Raw genomic sequence first — 20,414 nt, forward strand, 5'->3', positions numbered from 1 at the left:
GTGTCCAGCGCGGGTCCGTGGGTGTCGTCCGTGCGCTCATGCGGGTTCCGTCCACCGTTCACACGGGTGTCCCAGACTGTCCATGTGTCTGACCGACCCCGAGTTACCTGGCACGACCCTGCTTCGGCAGGGGTCATGCTTTGTTAGAGGGTTTCATGACTGAATCATGAACTCTCCCCTTAGGCGTCTCCTTCGGTCCCCGAGGATGTGGGGATTTGCAAGCTGCGCCCGGGTGTGTGGAGCCTTTGGGTGGAGCCCCGAGACGGGTGCTGGCCCAGGAGCAGCGCCTGATGACGCGGGCGATTTTAAAGGAGTCGTGGGAACTCTGTGGGCTGTGTGTGCGGATGGGCCACCCACGTTCACCAAAACCTCTTCCTCCTACCATGCTTGGGGATGGGGAGGCCTGGCCCGTAGCTGAGGCCCGTGCTAGATGCTGGCAAGTTTAAACCATTTGCAGAGGACGAGGCAGGGTCAGTAGGCCAGCTCCGGGCTGGGGTTCCTGGAAAGGCCTTTCCCAAGAGGTCTGCTCTGCGGTTTAGACTTCCCACAGGGGGTGTGTTCAGGGGTCCCTTGTGCAGTCTCTCTGGCTGTGGCCAGCTTGTCCTGCATGGGGCAGTGAGCCCTGGAGACCACCCTGCAGTGCCAGCCTTGGGGGCCTGGGGTGCTGCCCTGCACGTTGACGATGACGTGACCAGAAACCCCCCTCCTGCCCATAGGACAGCCCCCCACCCCTGGGGTAGAACCCACGCGAGCCTTCAGCGAGCTTCACAGAGACCCTGGATGTCGGGCCAGAGGCCGCTGTTGGATACCTCTTGGCAGGCGTCTGATCTTGGGAAGAGCTCAGAGTCTTAAATCAGGGACAGAGGCCCCAGGTGCCAGGCGAGTGCGGAATTTCACCCCATCTGGCAGACATGGGGCCTCTAGGTTGTTGGGAGAGGTGAGCCTGGAGGTATTGGCAGATGTTACAGGACAAAGGACAGGGAAGCCAGCCAGGGAGTTGGATTCTCCAGGACATGAGGCTCTAAGGAGAGGGATCTGCCGGGTATGAGGCGTGGGCAGGATGTCCCCACCGGGGCCTCAGCTTCCAGACAAGGCCCAGGGCGCCCCTGCAGGCCGTGCCAGCCCTCGGAGCCTGGCGGCTGAGCAGGGACACGGTGGTACCCCAGTCCCACGGCCGTGGGAGTGGGGCGCACAGGGCAGCCTTCCGCCTCAGCCCCCCGCAGCTCGGCCCAGGCCTCCCCCGGCGCCTCCCAGTGGTCACCACGCATCCAGCCAGGGGACGGGCACCCGGGGGGTGAGTGCTGGGTCTGCGATCTGGACGTGGGCTCGCTGCCCGGCACTGAGGGCCCCAGGCACACTGCGTCCCCCGCGGGGGCGTGCAGCAGAGGGCTCTCCCCAGAGGTAGATCCAAGCCCAGGTGGGCGGCCGGGTAGGGTGGGAACTGCAATCCCCGTGGCTTCTGCCTCCCCTGTGTCGGGGGGGTGGGCCCACGGGGCGCCATCACCACCCCTGGCCACGCCCAAGGCCCCGTGTCCACACGGCTACCAGGTCCCTCCTCCCTGTCCTCTGGGCTGGCTTTGTGCCGGGGGTAGCTGCTATGAAGTGTCTGTTTCAGTAGTTCTCCAGCTTGAATTTGGCTCAACGACGTGTTCTGAGCTTTCCCTTTGGGATTTGATGCAGCTCGGAGACGGCGGTGAGCAGCCGTCCACGGCGTTGACTCAAAGGCTCCTCCCCTAGGGAGAGGGTCGTCCTTCCCCAGAGATGCACACCCACCAGCTCTCGGCAGCTTGAGCAGCTCTGGCTTTTTTATTATGGTGGGAAGGAAACACTTAGCTTTCCTGTCGCGGTCAGCAGAGAGATTCGGCGGCTTTCTGCTTGCCTGGGCACCCGGCCCAGCGCTCGACTGACTGCTCCCCGACCCTGGTGATGCCGTGACGTCTGCAGGACTCTCCTGCGGGGCACTGGGCAGGGATGTGTGCGCATGTGCGGGCAAACACACGTGTGTGCGCATGCGTGTGCATTGTGCATACATACATACACGCCTGTGTGCACGCAGGCGCACACAGGTCCATGCGTACCCACACATGTGCGCACTCGTGCACACATCCCCCATCCCTCTGTCAGTCATAGGTCTCCAGTGTCCTTGGAAATTTTGAACCGAGTGTGAGCTATTGGAGAATGCATCTTAGGAGAGGGAGCATGTCTTTGAGCCAAAGGGGGTGTCCCTCAGTCCTCCTCCAGGTTGGCTTGAGCATTGCAAGCAATCTGGACTCCTTTATAAAGGAGCCTTGGGGGGAGAAGGGACATTTTCCCAGGATGTCATATGCCCTTCCTCCCCAGAGACCTCCCCGCGGCTGGGCCCAGGACAAGGGCTGGGGCTGCGGCTGCAGCCTGGTGATGCGTGGGGAGAGGCAGGTCGTCCCTGGCGCTTCTCACGTCCAGTAACTCAAGTCTTGCTCAATACGTCTCCTGGTGTAGCACCAAGGATGAGTCACAGCCCTTAGCCCACCATTTCCCCCCCGCCCGCCGAACTGTCACCGTGCGGTGGGGACATCCTGCACACCTGGTATGAGCCAGGCAGCCAGAGAAAGCCCCGTCTCACTGGGGTCCCCTCCGAGCCGATTGTGTTTAGTTTCTAACCTAAATGGGATCCTTTGAAAGGGCTGTTCTTTTGTGGAGACGTGTCCACTCGGGTCACTGGGACCTGCATGTTCACAGCGCAGCATGTCCTGCGTAGCGGACGTCCGGGCCGTCTGCGGGGTCATCGTGAGGCTAGGGTCTGTGCCCAGCGTCCTAGGCACAGATGAGGGTGTCCCAGCTGGAGGCTCGGGGTCAGAGAGTCCCCCCCCCACATCGTGGTACTTGCTGGGCTGTCTCCCTAATGGCCAGGGAGGCAGGAGGTCCTTCACGTGTGTGCCGGTTGAATTTTTTGTTTTGTTTTCTCTTCTTTGAGCTGCTGTTCGTCCTTTGCCTCCTTCTGCCTGTCTGTCTTTCCTGCGTGGCTAGCAGGCGTCCTTGCACTGACCTGATTTCTTTCACTGTTCTTCCCTTTCATCAGCGTGTCTTTAAACAAGAGTGTCTTGTTCCCACGTGGAAGCATTTATACGTCTGTCCTGCTAAACAAGAGGCCTTCTCGACCCCAAGCATCTTTGCCCTGCGTTCTCTTCCAGGCTCCTCCTCATTTTGGGGTTGTGAGCTGGGGTCTTTCTTTAGCTGACGGAAGGCCCGCGGCTGGATGGCGTAGCCACTGAGAGTACCTGAGCTCCGGCACTGGCCCTGCCCAGGTAGCTGAGTTACTTCAGTTCTGTGGCGTCTGTTTCCCCATCAGCAAACGGGGGGCGGGGGGGGGAGCGCCATTCCCACCACACAGGATGTTGCAAGCATCCCGTGAGAGGCCCTGAGGATGGGTTGGGCTGCTCTCATTCCAACACCAACACTGAATTACTGATGTCCCTCCCGAGGCCTCCTTTCTCTCCTGAATTCCCCTGCTCTGTGTTCTCTCTCATACCCAGCCCTAGAGATCCCGTTGCTGGAGCTGTAAATTAGCCCTGACAGCTGGCAAGGCCCGTCCCTTCTCTGTTTTTCTCTCACACCCGTCCTGGCAGGTCTTGCATATTTATCCTTCAGCGTGAATCTCGGAAACAGGTTCTGAGAAGATGAGCGTTTGCATTGACGGGAGCTGATCAGCTTTGCCCCTTCCTCTGGAGGAGGCTTGTTGAGCTCTGGGAGCACGACCCCCTCCTGCCGTCAGTGAGAGCGCCGGAGAGCGGCGGGCCGTTGCTCCGAGTGGTCCTGGACCCCGGGGGCAAGTGGGGCCCCGGTTTCTGAGTTTGCACGGCTGCCGTGAGCAGGCCCTCCCTCCCGTGATGCTGCCACCACCTTGTCACTCCTGCCTTCGGTTTGTGCGACCCCGTTAGATGCTCTCATTCGTTCTAATAGGTTTCAACTGATTCTCTTGGGTTTTCTTGGCAAACGGTGATGCCTGCTGCAGACAACGAGAGCCCCATCTCTTCCTTCTCTTACTCTTTGCTTCTTCTCAGTGGGAGCCAAGGACGCCCATCGTGGTGGGCAGACTTGTGTTCCCAACTGGAGCGGGAATGCCTCCAGGATTCCACCATTGCCTGGATTTTTTTGGTTGTTGTTAATCAAATTAGGAACGTCTCCCCCTATATCCAATGTATTAATGGATTTGGGGGTCTTAACAAATCTTTTTTCTGTATCTACTCACAAGATCATATGGATTTTCTCCTTTAATTTCTTTCTTTTTTTTTTATAAATTTATTTGTTTATTTATTTTTGGCTGCATTGGGTCTTCGTTGCTGTGCGCGGGCTTTCTCTAGTTGCAGTGGCAGGGGCTACTCTTTGTTGCGGTGCATGGGCTTCTCATTGTGGTGGCTTCTCTTGTTGCAGAGCACGGGCTCTAGGTGCACGGGCTTCAGTAGTTGTGGCTCACGAGCTCTAGAGCGCAGGCTCAGTAGTTGTGGCACACGGGCTTAGTTGCTCTGCGGCATGTGGGATCTTCCCGGACCAGAGATCAAACCCATGTCTCCTGCATTGGCAGGCGGATTCTTAACCACTGCACCACCAGGAAAGCCCTCCTTTAGTTTCTTTGCATAGTGAAGTATATTGCAGTCTTTTTTAGATAAATCCTATTTGGTATTGCTGGTACGGTGTTGTAATGCACTACTGCATTCCATTTAGTAACAGTTTACTTAGGATATTTGCACTTAGAGTATTAAGGGAGATTGCCTCATATATACATTGGTGTTGTCTGCACCTGATTTTGGTGATGGGATTAGGTCAGCTTAGGAAAATAAGCAGAGTCGCTTCTGTTTCCTTCTGTACTTTGGAATGGTTTGAATGAGGTGGCAGAACTTGTGCAACTACTGGGGCCTGGTGCCTTTGGCGGGAGAAGCAGGTTTTTGACCACTTTACCCTCCTCAGTTGTGCTTGACTCCTTGACCGCTAAGGGGGCGGATTTGGGAGGGAAGGGAAGCAGAAGTCCTGGCCCTCAGAGGGGTTCCCCTTGGCCGCCTGTAGGCAGTGCAGCTGCTGGTAAACAGGACGGCTCCACATCAGGCGCACCTGGCTTCCCCACGCCCCGCCTTGTGGGCCTCTTCCTAGGCTGTGTGAGCCCAGAGGTCCTCACCTCCTATCGGAGGGACGGGGAGTCCTGGCTGCATGCGGGGTTCTGAGGACTCTGTGCCACATGCCGCAGTCACAGTGCCTGGCACACGGCTGGCACTGGGTGCTGAGGCCCCGGCTCTCCCTCCCCTGGGCCCGGAGGGTCAGGGCGCGCGAGCACACGTGCACCAAACTGGGAGATGACTTCCCGCCGTGTGTGCCGGGTGCTGGCTTCCCTTCTCCTACTTAGCCTCCCTTGTTGGATCCTGTAGGTTGGCATCCTGAGTCTAAGCCCCCCAAAGGGGCCTCCGGCCAAACTGGGGAGACCGTGATGGGGAGCTGGCCATCCCAGGAACCTGACGCTTGGGGTCAGAGCCTTTGTCTGCTGGAATTTGGCCAAGCTGCTGGCTCACCAGCCCCAGATTAAAAACTGACGTGGATTACGCACCCATGTGCTAGATACCACACTGCACACCTCAACCTTGCTGTCTCCTTACATCTTTACAATCACCTGCTAAAGGTAGAAGGCATCAGGATATTCATTTACAGATGAGGAAACTGAGGCTCAGGGAGGTGAAGTGACTTTCATGGGGCCACCCAGCATGGACTAATGGGGCAGGACCGAGCCCGCTCAGTCATCACGACCCTTGGCGGCTCCCTGGGCCTGCGGGTTTACGCCGACGGGCCCTGAGAGTCCCCAGGGCCTTGCCTGGGAGGGGGCTGCTCTGCCCTGGCTCGGCAGGGGGTTGGTGAGTCCCACAGATGAAGTTCCATGCCTTGTCCTGAGGGCAAGCAAGGGCCGGGAAGATGGACGCCTTCTTTATACCACCGAAGCACTGAGTTCTTATAGAAATCGGCCGTTCTTCCATGTGGCCATCACACAGAACAGAAAGGATAATGGGCATGGTTTGGGGGTCCCAGACTTCCTCCCGGCCCCTCTGGGCACGCAGGGAGGAGGGAGTGGGAAGGGGAGACGAGGAGGCCGAGGTGGGGCCTTGCTTTCGCCCCACCTGGACCATCTCAGCTCCGAGGGGGATGGGACCCCCACCCCCACTCCCGCATGCCCAAGAGCTCTCAGTGACACAAGCCCTTGGGCTTGGAGAGAGGCCTCAACCAGCCCCTCGACACGGGGAGCAGCTGTCCAGCCACATCCCTCCTGCAAGGGGCACCATTCCAGGAGACCTGGGGCCCTGGTTCTCGGCCAGCACAACAAACACTCGGGTTCATGTGGGCTTTCGGCTCCGCCGGTGCCACGAGGCAGGATGCCAGGAGGCCTGTGGGCTACCTGCTCTCCGCCCTGTGCTCACGCCAGCGTCTGGTGTCCCAGCGGCACCGTCAGGGAAGAGGGGCGGCGTTCCCTGTCGTCCTCCCCAGGCCACAGCGTGCGGGCAGGGGCCTGGCCTTCTGACTCCTGGTGCACTTCTTCCCCCCGCTGTGTCCCCCTGAAGCAAACAGAGGCCCTGGGTTCCGAGCGCTTCCACGGGCCCTGCCGTGTCCGGGCCTTGAGGCCGGGAGAGAAAGCCCAAAGCAGGTCAGAGTGGGGAGGGGGTCAGAGGCAGCCATGCCCGGGGAGCTGGCAGTCTCTTGGGGTTCTGCCATTGAAAGAGGCTTTTGGCAAGAAAGGGGCAAAAGCAAGAAGACGCAGCCCCCAACCTCTGGCCATGTGGTTCCCCCGCCCGCTTGCCCCTACCCACGGCCCCACCAGCTTGTGACTAAGGAAAAACATGCAGCCACGCTGATGCAATTAAGGAAATGTTATTTCTCAAATGCTGCCAGATCCTCGGGGTTGACCCCGAGACCCGGGAGGACAGCACGCAGGCGTGTTGGGCCCACGTGGTCGCTCGCAGCCGCGGCCTGGGACGGTCCTTGAGCAGCTCCCGATGGCCGTGGGCTGGGGGGCTGACACCTGCCTGCTGCTCGTCCAGGGGGTCGGGAGGCGTGGGCCAGGCCCTCGGTGGGGGCCCAGGGAATGTGCCTGCCCTTCCCAGGTTGGGGAGGGAGAGGAGGGGTCCATAGTGCCCACCCGCCCGCGTGGACCTCGTGCTCCAGGTGAGTGGCCCTGGGCTCCCAGCCTCTCGTACGGCCTGCCCGTAGTTTTTCAGCGCGGGAGTGAGTGTGGTCAGCAGACCCCTGCACCTGCCCAGAGGCTGAGCTGGGCTCCTCTGTCCTCCTCCACCTCCTGTCCCTTGGGGGGATGGGCCTGACAGGGGGGAGAACCCACCTTCCCCCCCCCCCAGCTCATCTGCCCTGCCTCCTGTGGTGACTGACAAGGGGCCCAGGAGGCCATTCCCGGGTCCACCACTAAAGGGTCACAGCTGATGTGCTGCTCCCCCGACCCCGGGGTCTTGGCTTTTAGAAGAGTGAGTGAGGGCTCAGCCCAGCGGGCAGAGGCTGCGGGGAGATATTATAATTCCTGCCTCTCCACCAGTGTCCCACCGGGCACTGAGGGGCAGCACCTAGGGGTGGCCTGGGGCTGGACTCAACCTGGAAGGTCAGGTGGTTGCCAGAGGGCCGGGAGTCCCCAGGGTCTGACCTGACTCCCACTTGCGCTGGTGGCCCGGGCCCCCGCCCTGCCCACGTGCACCATGGAAATGAGAATCCCCACGGCTCTAGTTAACGATGTGCAGCTGCTCTGCTGCGTCCGGCACCACTGTGTTATGGCGGGGCTCCGGGGGTAGCTAGCGAGCCTCTGACTTGGAGGGCAGAGAGGGCCTGTTGTGATGTCCAGAGGGCCCTGGGGGCTGCTGCCCTGGACGCTGGAAACTGGGAGCCTCGGTGCGTGAGGGTAACTGCAGCCAGAACTCACCTGGGTGTGGGAATGGGGGCAGGAAAGGGGAAGGAGCCCCGGAAGACAAATGTTGGTGCCCCAGAAGGCTGCAGACCTCCAGGGACCCTCCCGGTTTACCGGGTGTGACCCCTGCTCTACCACTGCCAGGTGTTTGGGACAGGGGCCTCTGTGGCCCCAGAATCCTGGTGACGCTGGGCAGAGGGCAGCTGGGGGCTCAGAGGGATCCTGCCCTCCCCTGCTGACACCCCCTCGCAGGCTCTGATCCGACCTGAGCTGCTTGGCCCCAGGGAGGCCACAGATGAGGGCCTCTTCTTAAGCCTCCTGGTCACTTCCCCTGAGCCCAGCCGCCTGAGGGTCTGGAAGGGGGTCTTTGAGGGGGAGCTAGGTGTTCTGGACCCAGAGGAAGGCTGAGCAGCCAACTTTGGCAGAGTCTGTGTGGGGGGAGCTGGGAGGGCTTCCACGGCCCCCGTGGGGTCGGGGGTGATGAGAGTACCTGCCCCTGACATCGGCAGTGGTGAGCCTCCCCAACGCCCTGGAGGTGCTTGCTTTGGAGTGGGCCGCGCAGCCCGGCAGCAGCGGTGGGGCGCAGCGGCGGGGCTGTACTGCGCGGCCAGGCGCGTGGGGGGCGGCGGGGCGGGCGGGGGGCCGGGGGCGGCGGGGCGGGCAGGGGCTGTGCTGGCCGGGGGCCACTCTGCGCGGCGAGCGCGGGCACAGGCTGAGCGGGCGCTGGCGTGTTCCCGCAGGCAGCCCGGCGCCGGGGACGGCGGCCGCGGGGACGGCGCGCTCCTGGACACCGCCAGCCTCAAGATGAGCGACCTGGACGCAGAGCTGGTGCCCCTGCCACCGCGGTACCGCTTCCGGGACCTGCTGCTGGGCGACCAGTCCTTCCAGAACGACGACAGGTAGGGCGGGGGTCGGCGCGCGGAGTTGTCCGCGGTGCTGAAGGCCGCCGCTGCGCCCACGCTGCCCGGGGCCGGCGCCCTTCAACTTTCCCGGGTTTCCGGAACCCGGAGAAGTTGGGGGGTGGGAAGCATTTTCCCGGGAGGAACCTGGAGGATGGGACGGGAGGCTCTGTACTGGGGAGTCTCCGCAGAGACCAATCCCCGGGCCAGCCTCCCCGGCTCTGCCCACAGGCCCCCAGTCCCGCTGGCAGCTCTGCTGATTTTGGGCACGAGCCAGGGCCGGAAGCGCCACGTGGCGGAGCCCCGCAGGCTGGCTGAGGGCTGGCGTCCTCCAGACGCTGGCTATGGTCATTTATTATTAATTAAGGGATGGTGTCCTTCAAGCTCATGTTGTGGTCACTTACCAGGGATGACAATGTCCCCTCACCTCAGATTCTCCTGGGGGGCACAAAGCAAAATAAACTTGAGTCTTTCGGCAAAGGACCAGCAAAATGAGCCCTTGGTAATAATTCATGTGCTGAGGAGGCTGGCAGGAAGCTGGGAGAAATGTTGCTTTTCTCTGCCCTTTCCCCAAATAGCTGTCTCAGTAAACACCCAGCACTATAGCTCTGTCAGCCTCAGGGGAAGTGCTTTTATGCGTGCAGGGACTCACGCTGGAGCCTGTGGGACTTCGGACCAGAACCACTTCCCTTGCAGTGTGTTGGGGGAGGGGCCCTGGTATCTGCGGGTCTCCTTCCCCACCCAGCCCTGAACTGGGCTCATGAATCTGCAGTTGTGCCAACAGTGCAATTATTCAAGTTAGCACATAAAGTCCATGAGGTTGAAATTCGTCAGGGCACAGATCAGTCTCTCAGAATAATCCACTGCTGAAGCTGCAGCTGGGAAAGAAATCGTGCTTGTGAATGAGACCAGTATATAAGGACTGTGTGTGAGGCTTGTGGAAAGTGAGTTTAAAATCCATTCTGCGTGCCGGAAACAATATCCTTCCAGACCTCCCATAGCATTCAGTTGCATTCTCCAGGTAGAATCTGGAGGAGAAATGGAACCCAGGGTCTTCACCCACATAGAACCAAGGGTGCAAGCCCAGCAGAGGGGCACATTAAGGCCGTGTAGTTTTATCTTGTTGGACTGAGTACCGTGGTAATAGGTAAACCCACCCGAAAACACACACCCAGGTGAAGAGTTCATTTAGCTACCTGGGTGGGCAGAGGCAGAGGAGGGCAGTGCTGGGTGCTTCTCTAAGCCAAACGTGAGCTCAGCACCTTCCTAAGTCAGCACCAGCCCCTCACTGCCTGCTCCGCTGGGACTTGATTAATTCTCGATAACAGCAGCCCCAGAGGTTCTTTCAGAGGCGGGCAGGAAACGGCATCCATCTCCCCGAGTGGGCCTGGGGCCTCCAAATGCTCCAGAAATGCCAGTGACTGCAACTGATGTAATTGCAGTGACACATCCCTTAGATTTTAGGAGTGGATGGCAGGTCCTTGCCGTCAGCCAAGGGTGGCGTGTGTCTGCCTGGAGGGAACTGTCCCTGTCCCCTGGGAAATGGGAAGCTGGCACTGAATCCTCCACTGTGCTCTGGACCTTGTGGCTTGGGGTTTTTTTATTGTGGTAAAATATACAAAATCTAAAATATAAAGTGACATTTGGTGCATACACATCATCACCACTATGTAGTTCCAGAGCATTCCATCACCCCCGACGGAAACCTCGTACCCGTGAGCAGTCACTGCCCTGCAGCTCCTGGCAACCCCCAGTCTCTGTTCTCCTCGGCCTTGTTTTCAGGGGGAAAGTCTCCTGTGTGCTGGGCGCAGGGACTTTGTGCTTGTGTGCTCGTGGTGTTCAGAGACGGACTGTGTGTGTGTGTGTGTGTGTGTGGCGGGGGGAGCCCTCCAGAGGACAGGCCCCCTGGTCCCCGGGCAGGCATGGAGACCCTGCGCTGCACGTGCGGAGAGGTGGTAAGGATGTGTGTGTACGTCGGGTGAGGGAAGGGAGCAGGCACTGGGGCTGAGAGGCTGTGGGGCGGCCGGAGGGCCCGGGAGGCTGGAGGCCAAGGTGGCCAGCCTGCCCCACCAGCAGGGCCATGTGCCCTCAGCCAGTGCTTCCGTGTGCCCCAGGGACAGTCCCACAGAGCCCGGGGCCGGGCTGGGGCCGGGGTCCTGGGGCCGCAGCAGGAAGGGCCGGTGGCCTGGGCGAATCAGCACTGCCGAGCGGGCGTCGTGGGTCCGGGGAGAAGAGCTGTGCTTTGCCCTCCCGCCGCGTGCTCCTGGGTCCCTGCTGCCTGGGCTCCTCTCCAGCCCCGCTCACGCGCCCCGGGGCAGCCTCCGTGGGGTGAGCGGGGGCGCTGCTGCCTGACTCCTGGCAGGCTGTGGGTAGGCGGCCAGGGCTGTGGGCTTCCTGTTCTCCAGGGGAATAAAGCCACAGCCATGAGTCACCACAGCTTCACACACCGTGGCCTTGGGGGGTGGGGGCGGGGCTCAGCCCACGTGAGCGAAGGAGACTGCTGGCCAGCCTCTTGCAGGGAGGGCAGCCAGGGTCCTAGGGGACCCTCATCACTGCCTGTGGCCGGGTCTCGGGGCTCCTGGGGAGCCAGGGCTCTAGCCCTAGGCCTGGACCCTGCAAGGCCCGGGGCGCGGGGCTCCCTGCCCTGTCCCGGGTCAGCTCACTGCCCCTTCACCCCAGGAGCCAAGGGGCAGCTCCAGGAGGCCCCTCCCCGTCCGCAGCGGACCCTCCACTGCGCCTGGTGCTCCTGGTCCCGGGGGCTGGACCTGGGGCTCTGAGGGCCGCCTGCGGGGCTCGGGGACTGCAGGCCTGGCCGGGCGGTGAGCCCCCGCGCCCGCTCTTCTTCCTGCAGAGGGCCGATGGTAGCCCGGCCTGGAAGAGGCGGCTGTGAGGAGAGCGGGACAGGGCTTCGCAGACGGGGCTTTGGTCGTTCTAAGTGTTGCTCCCTTTCCTGGTCTGTAACGTGGACACGAGGCTTCAGCCAGCCACCCACCCCCCACCCTCTCTGCACCGCGGGGCGGGGGCCACGGGCTGTCACACCACACGCTCGTCTCCCACGAGGGGCAGATCCAGCCAGAGGCTGGGGTGGGCAGAGCCACAGGTGAAGAGAAGGCCCGGCCAGGTGTTCTCCTGGCCTGCGTGCCGGGGACCAGCTGCTTTCCCCAGCTGCCTGTCCGGCCAGGACCCAGCCCGCAGCGGGAGGTGACGTCAGGGTCCGTGCCCCCCTCGCCCCCAGGCATCTAGTGGAGGACGGGGTGGGGGGTGGGGAGGTGTGTGCGCCCCCCCTGGGGGCTCCGGGGCAGCGCCGGCTGCAGGGAGGTGAGGAGGCCAGGCCTCCAGGGGTTAGAGCACTGCCCAGAAGGGCCCTGTTCGGTGTTTCCCTAAGCTCTTCCAGCAACGGCAGATGGAACCTGACCGTTCCTGTGGGACTGAGCTGCACTCGGTGTTGTTTCACCCAGCAAGCCGAGAAGTGGGGAGGCAGGCCTGCACTGCGGGGGGCTCCCTGAGGACAGACCCCGGCCCCGCCCTGCAGGAGCCACTGTTGGCAGCCACGGCCCCCAGGGCTGGACCCTCCGACCCCTGGACTGGGCTCCAGGAGGGGCAGGCAGGGCTCAGAGAGGTGCCTTTGGAGCAGGCCCAGCCCCCGGGGTCCCCTGGGTTCCTCCTGCGCGGGGGCTGCGTTCAGGCCCCTGGTGTTACACTTAAACTCCTCGGGCCTCCCTTCTGCTCAGCCTCAGTCAGGATGCGGCGAGGTGGGATCCCGGCCCCACCCTGGCCTTCTTGCCCCACCCTGGCCAGGGGCCTGTGTCCATCACAGACCTGAAGGCCTTGGAGGACACGGCCCACCTGGGAAATGGCGGTGGCCCAGGCTGGTGGGGCCCAGGCAGGTTGGGGGTCCCCTGCCACCTTCAGCTCCATGCAGAATAGGACTGGATGGTGCTGGGGTGCGGGGGGCATGTCGTCCAGCACCCCGGAGTGGGGGTCTAAAGCCAGACGCCTCACCTCCCCCCACAGCCCCTCCCCAGCCCAGAGCAGCCACCTGGGTGTTCAGGCCCAAGGCCCGGGGGTGCTCCAGGACCCCCTCCCTGCGTAAGTTGGTCACCCCTGGGGCGGCTGCTTCTGCCCCCTGGACAGCTGCCCGCCCTCACGCCAGCCTCTCCAGTGGGCCCCCAACACCCCCAGCTTCGTCCATCGCCCAGGCCTGAAATTCTTGCACTCACCTCGGCTCCGTCCCACCTGCGCCCAGGGTCCTTCACCTCCTCCCGGGACCCGCCCACGTCCTCCGCAGCTGCAGCTGCGTGCCTTCTCCGATCTGCCTCTGTCTCTGCAGTTTCTGACTTTAAACCATCGACAGAACAGTGGCGAGCGCGCTGGGTGCATGGACATCGGGAGCTGACCCGGACGCCGCCAGGCGGCGCTCTCAGTGTCCCTGTGTCTCTTGGGGACTCACTTTCCTCTGTCTGCATGATTGGACCAAGGGAAGGCTCAGGTCCTGGCTGATTCTGTGTGCTGTGTCCCAAGGGGGTAAGATTTATATCGATCTTTCTAGCACTTTCCGGGCCTGGGGCTCATTTGCCTGCCTCTCTGCCACACCACCGTAGGACTGGGGCCAGGTCTAATTCTGCTCCCCATTGTCACCTGGGGGCCCCCCGCAGAGAGCAGGGGCCTGGGAGGCGGTCAGGGAGGTGGCCGGGGCTCCCAGGGGCAGGCCGCGCCTTCCTCCTACCCTGTGTCCCTCCCTCTGGGTGGGCGTGTGGAGGCTTGGGTCGCCCCCGGTCCTGGGAGGCCAGGAGCAGGCAGGATCGGCAGCGGGCAGATGGAGGATAAAGGAATAAGAACAAACGGGACAGGGAGGGCGTGGGTGATGGAGGGGCGCACACACGTGTGAGCAGCAGTGTGGACACCGAGGCGGGTCGGCGGGGCTCCTGGACCTGAGTCTGCACTTGGAAGACAGCCACGCTCTCAGTGATCCGGGATACACCAGTCAAGGTGTTAGCAGTTCTGTGATGAGAAGGGGCCCTGGCTCCCCTTGCCCACATCCCGAGGATACTGGGGGAGACCCTGAGATGGCGAATTGGGCGCCCCCGGTAGCCGGGTCCCCATCCCGGCCCCTGGTGGTGCACATCTCACTGCATCACTTTGCCTCTAAGCCTGCATCCCGGGGACTTGTGTGCCCGAATCAGAATTAAATTCCTCCCAGTTAGTGCAAAACAGAACACAGACATCCAGCGAGAGGGTGGCCAGCATCCTCCAGTGTCACGGAAACCGTGCTCGGTTCTGTTTCACATTGCGGTTCCCTTCACTCCTGATATGCTTCCCACGATGTGCCATTTGCCGTTGAAAATTCTGTGCATGTGTCATTCGGCTTCATCCACTTGGAGTGAAAGTGGGAGGTGAGAGTGTCCAGGCTGTGTCTCAGGCAGCTCGAGCTGTGTGACAAACACCCCAGCCTAGGGGCTTCACCAGCAGACACTTAATTCTCACAGTTCTGAGGCTGGAAGTCTGAGATCAGATACCAGCCAGGGGTGGGGGTGGGGGGTTCCTGGTGGGACCTCTTCCTGGTGTACAGACTCCTTCTCACTGTGTCCTCATGGGAGACACAGAGAGCACGTGCTCTCATAAGGGCACTAATCCCATCTTGGGGCCCCACTCTCGGGACCTCATCTAACTTTAATCACCTCCCAAGGCCCCACCTTCAAACACCATCACACTGGGGGTTGGGGCTTCAATGTGAGTTTGGGGAGACACACACATTCCATCCACAGCAGGCTTGGGGAAACAAGGTGGACACTACAAAAGAGATGGCCGGGGCTTCCCTGGTGGCGCAGTGGTTAAGAATCCGCCTGCCAAGGCAGAGGACATGGGTTCGAGCCCTGGTCCAGGAAGGATCCCACGTGCCGTGGAGCAACTAAGCCCGTGCGCCACAGCTACTTAGCCTGCGCTCTAGAGCCCGTGAGCCACAGCTACTGAGCCCGCGTTCCACAACTACTGAAGCTTTTGCGCCTAGAGCCGGTGCTCTGCAACAAGAGAAGCCACCGCAACGAGAAGCCCACACTCACCGCAATTAAAGCCTGTGTGCAGCAAAGACCTAACGCAGCCAAAACTAAAATTAATTAATTAAAAAAAAAAAAAAAGATGGCCAGTAACCTTTCACGGGGTTAAGCTCTGCCTTGATTTCAAATTCCTTACGCCCCGAGAACATCCCAGGATTCCTGGAGGGAGAACCTTCCCCTCTCCCCTCACCCACGGGGTGCAGGCACCTGGTGAGTAGAGGCAGATCCCGCAGGAAAAGGACCTGTTCAAGGTTGCATAGCTGATTGGGGGAACTTCAGGCGAGGGGGTCTGCAGGAAAGAACTGCAGACCCCCTGCAGTGCTTTGAATAGTGTCCCCCAAATTCATGTCCACCTGGCACCTGGGAACGTGACTTTTATTTGGCAATAGGGTCTTTGCAGGTGTAATTAAGGTAAAGATCTTGAGATGGGATGATTTTGGATTTAGGGTGGGCCCTAGATCTGCTGACTGGTATCCTTGTAAGAAGAGAAACACACACAGGAGAAGCCTTGTGGAGACGGAGCAGAGACTGGGGTGACGTGGCCACAAGCCAGGGCCGCCTGGGGCCGCCCGGAGCTGGAAGAAGCAGGAAGGACCCTCCCCTGGAGCCTCTGGGGGAGCACAGATTTCGTGTGGCATCTATGGGGCATCTCCTGAGACTCGTGTCTGCACTGGGGGGGCAGGAGGAGAGGAGCCGTCTCCCCTGAGAAGTCGGGGAGCCCCGGGTGGTGCCCATGAGGTGATCAGAGAGCCTGGGGGGAGTGGGTGAGGGCTCCTGGCTCCGGGTCTGCAGCCAGGGTGGAGTCCAGGGAGGAGGCAGCACATACCTGGCTTGGGGAAGACATTTCCCTGGTGGCCCCAACCTGTCCTTCTCGGCTGGTTTGTTTGGTCCAGGAATATTGTGTTGCATCTGGTTATTAGGGTTCACTAACTCCTTTTAATCCAGAGTGGCTCCTATCAGATGTGGCCTCCCCAGGTCCCCCACCCTAATCTCCAAGCTGGTAAAGATGGTGAGATGTCACCCCCAGGATCTCCTTATTTGGAAGTAGGGTCTTTAGAGGTCATTACATGAGCATGAGGTCATTAGGGTGGGCCCTAATCCAACATGACTAGTGACCTTTTTTTTTTTTAACATTTATTTATTATTATTATTATTTTGTTTGGCTGCACCGGCTCTTAGTTGCGGCACGTGGGATCTTCGTTGCTATGTGCAGGATCTTTTAGTTGCAGCATGTGGGATCTAGTTCCCTGACCAGGGATCAAACCCGGACCCCCTGCATTGGGAATGCGGAGTCTTAGCCACTGGACCACCAGGGAAGTCCCTACTGGTGACCTTTTGAAAAAGGGAAATCTGGAGACAGACCTGGAATGATCCTTCCTCACGGCCTCACAAGGAGCCAGCCTTGCTGACACCTTGATCTTGGACTTCTGGCCTCCAGAACTGGGAGAGAACGAATTTCTGTTGTTCAAGCCATCCAGACTGTGGTACTTTGTTACGTCAGCCATAGGAAGCTCATACCCATGGCAATTTTGTGTTATAAGTAAGGTTACTAATCAGTTGGCTGAGTTAATCACCAGGAGGTTGGGCCCTTTCTGGTCACAGGGGCCTTTTGAAAGCAAGAGTGTTTTCCCTGGCTGGAAGTGGAAGAAAAGATTTGGGGCACAGGGAAATCTGACCCACGATTGCCACCTTAAAGGTGGAGGGGCCCAGGGATGAGGGCAGCCTTTAGGGGCTGAGCAGCCAACAGCCAGCAGGAAAGGGGAACCTCAGTCCTACAGCCGCCAGGAGCTGAATCCAGCCAACTGGATGAGCCTGGAGGCGGATTTTCCCCAGGGGTCCAGGTGGAAACCCAGCCCTGCTAATGCTGATTTCAGATGCGTGGGACCCTAAGCAAGACACCAAGCTAAGCTACACCCGGTCTTGTAACCTCGGCACTGTGAGTATATGTTGCTTTAAGCTGTGAAGTTGGTGGCAGTTTGTCACACAGCATAGGTAGCTGATACGCCAGGCCTGCAGAATGTTCTGCCATCTGTGTATCTGGTTGCCTCTTGGTGGGTGGTTCAGCTTGTTGCTCTGCCTCCAATATTCCTGTAAACTGGATGTTGGGTCTGAAGGTCTCATGGATGGAACTCAAATGTTTCAGGCAAGAGAAGGTTTTAAGTGCCACCACGGTCCCCATGTTGCCCCATGTCCTGGTTGTCCCTCCGTTAGAGATGGCCAGGGGGACACGATGGCTTAACAATGACAGCCCAGCCTGTGTACTGGGCAGTTATGCAAGGTGATCCGTCATCATACGACCATGCGTTCCCCCTCCTTGGTGCAGCTAAGGGTGGCAACCCCACCAGACATCCTCCCTGAGCCCCACGTTCTGTGGCGGCTTGGACAAGCTCCTTTCCTGCTCTCCTCCACACTCCTTGAGTATAAGCCACATTCTTCTTTAACTGATGGGTTTCCTACATCAATGGGAGCTAGTTGTACACCCCGAAACGTAATTCCTGCTGAGAAAGCAGGAAAACACGCTCAATCCTTTCCATTTAATTACCAGTTTTCAAAGTGTATTAGCAGCCTCAAAGGATGACAGCTGAAGGTGTTTTTTCTGGACTACTCTTTCTGGGTTTCATGTATTGACCAATGGCGTTACATAGGTTCACCATGTGTGATGGACTGAGCAATGTGCCCCTCCCAAAGATGTACATGTCCTAATGCCTGTGACCTGCAAGTGTCTTAGGTGACGAGAGGGGCTTTGCAGATGTGTTGACGTTAAGGATCTTGAGATGGGGAGACAGTCCTGGGATCATCTGGGTGGACCCCATGGGATCACAGGGCTTTTTGAAGAGGGAGGTGGGAGGACCAGAGTCAGTTTCTGTTTCTGAGTCTGTTTCTGTTATGTTATGTTCATTCATTTGTTTTATTTTTAGAGTCTACGTATAAGTGATAACACAGTATTTGCCTTTCTCTTTCTGAATTATTTCACTAAACATAATACTCTCCAGGTCCATCCACGTTGCTGCAAATGGCAAAATTTCATTCTCTTTTTTTTTAGGGCTGACTAGTATTCCACTGTATTTATACATACGTCTTCTTTGTCTGTTCATTTGTTGATGGACACTTAGGTTGCTTCCATATCGTGGCAATTGTAAGTAATGCTGCTATGAACATTGGGGTGCATGTATCTTTTTGAATTAGTGTTTTCAAGGATTTGGGGGATATGTACCCAGGAGAGTGGGATTGTTGGATCATATGGTAGTTCTATTTTCACCTTCTTGAGGAAGCTCCATACTGTTTTCCAAAGTGGCTGCACCAATTTACATTCCCAACAGCAGTGTTCTAGGGCTCCCTTTTATCCACATCCTCGCCAACATCTTTTATTTGTGGTCTTTTTGATGTTAGCCATTCTGATAGGTGTGAGATGATACCTCATTGTGGTTTTGATTTGCATTTCTCTGATGATTGGTGATGTTGAGCTTTTCATGTACCTGCTGGCCATCTGTATGCCTTCTTTGGAAAAATGTCTGTTCAGGTCTTCTGCCCATTTTTTAATCCAGTTGTTTGTTTTTTTGTTATTGAGTTGTATGAGCTCTTTATGTACTTTGAGTATTAACTCCTTATTGGTCATATCATTTGCAAATATTTTCTCCCATTTGGTAGGTTGTCTTTTCGTTTTGTTGATGGTTTCCTTTGCTGTGCAAAAGCTTTTAGTTTAATTAGGTCTCATTTGTTTACTTTTGTTTTTGTTTACTTTGCCTTGGGAGACAAATCCAAAAATATATTGCTGAGACTTATGTCAGAGAGTGTTCTGCCATTGTTTTCTTCTAGGTTTTATGTTTTCAGGGCTTACATTTAGGTCTTTAATCCATTTTGAGTTTGTTTTTTTTTATATATGGTGTTAGAGAGCATTCTAATTTCATTCTTTTACATGTAGCTGTCCAGTTTTCCCAGCACCACTGGGAAAGAGACTGTCTTTTCTGCATTGTATGTTCTTGCCTCCTCTGTCACAGATTGACTGACCATAAGTGTGTGGGTTTATTTCTGGGCTCTCTATTCTGTTCTGTTGATCTATATTTCTGTTTTTGTGCCAGTACCATACTGTTGTGAGTACAATAGCTTTGTAGTATAGTCTGAAGTCAGGAAGCATGATATCTCCATCTCTGTTCTTCTTTCTCAAGATTGCTTTGGCCAGTTGGGAGCTTTTGAAAAATGCCATTGGTGAAAAACGCCATTGGTATTTTGACAGGGATTGCATTGAATCTGTAGATTGCTTTGAGTAGTATGGTCATTTAAACAGTATTAATTTTTCCAATCCATGAGCATGGTATATCTTTCCCTCTGTGTCATCTTCAGTTCCTTTCATCAGTGTCTTACAGTTTTCTTACAGATCTTTTACTTTCTTAGTTAGATTTATTCCTAGGTTTTGTTTTTTTTTTGATGTGATGGTAAATAGGATTTTTTTAAACTTCTCTTTCTGATAGTTTGTTGTTAGTGTATAGAAGTACAACACATTTCTGTATATTAATTTTGTATCCTGCAATGTTACCAAATTCATTGGTGAGCTCTAGCAGTTTTCTGGTGGCATCTTTAGGATTTTCTTTGTATAGTATCATGTCATCTGCAAACAGTGACAGTTTTACTTCTTCCTTTCCAATTTGGATGTCTTTTTCTTGTCTGAGTGCTGTGGCTAGAACTCCCAATATTGTGTTTAATAGCAGTGGCAAGAATGGACATCCTTGTCTTGTTCCTGATCTTAGAGGAAATGCTTTCAGCTTTTCACCATTGACTATGTTGTTAATTGTGGACTTGTCATACGTGGCCTTTATTATGTTGAGGTTTGTTTCCTGTATACCCACTTTGTTGAGAGTTTTTAACATAAAAATATGTTGAATTTTCTCAAAAGCTTTTTTTGCATCTGTTGAGATGATCATATGATTAGTATTCTTCAATTTGTTAATGTGGTGTATTTGTGGATATTGGACCACCCTTGCATCCCTGGGATGAATCCCACTTGATCATGGTGTGTGATCTGTTTAATGTATTATTAAATTCAGTTTGGTAATATTTTGTTGAGTATTTTTGCATCTTTGTTCGTCAGTGATATTAACCTGGAATTTTCTTTTTTTGTGTTATCTTTGTCTTGTTTTGGTTTCAGGGTGATGCTGGCCTCATAGAATGAGTTTGGAAGCATTCCTTCCTCTGCAGTTTTCTAGAATAGTTTGAGAAGGGTAGGTGTTAACTCTTCTCTAGTAGTTTGGTAGAAGTCACCCGTGAAGCTATCTGGTCCTGGACTTTTGTTTGTGTGAGATTTTTACTACTGATTCAATTTCATTACTGGTAATTGGTCTGTTCCTATTTTCTATTTCTTCCTGGTTCAGTCTTGGGAGACTGTGCATTTCTAGGAATTTGTCCATTTCTTCTAGGTTGTCCATTTTATTGGCATATAATTGTTTGTAGTAATCACTTATGACCCTTTGTGTTTCTGTGGTATCAGCTGTAACTTCTTTTTCATTTCTAATTTTATTGATTTGGACCCTCTCTCTTTTTTTCTTGGTGAAC

General features: G+C 56.9%; 1 protein-coding gene across 3 annotated transcripts in view; it reads left to right on the top strand.

Moving 5' to 3' along the window:
• The window catches only part of KCNT1 (potassium sodium-activated channel subfamily T member 1), a 67,214-nt gene that overhangs the window by 2,380 nt on the left and 44,420 nt on the right, over nucleotides 1-20,414 (top strand). For all 3 annotated transcript variants that reach the window (XM_036855435.1, XM_036855439.1, XM_036855438.1), the window contains exon 2: nucleotides 8,656-8,814. In XM_036855435.1, the coding sequence (XP_036711330.1) occupies nucleotides 8,656-8,814 (159 nt within the window). The remainder of the gene's footprint in view (nucleotides 1-8,655; nucleotides 8,815-20,414) is intronic.

Source organism: Balaenoptera musculus, chromosome 6, assembly GCF_009873245.2.
Source record: "Balaenoptera musculus isolate JJ_BM4_2016_0621 chromosome 6, mBalMus1.pri.v3, whole genome shotgun sequence".
NCBI lineage: Eukaryota > Metazoa > Chordata > Mammalia > Artiodactyla > Balaenopteridae > Balaenoptera > Balaenoptera musculus.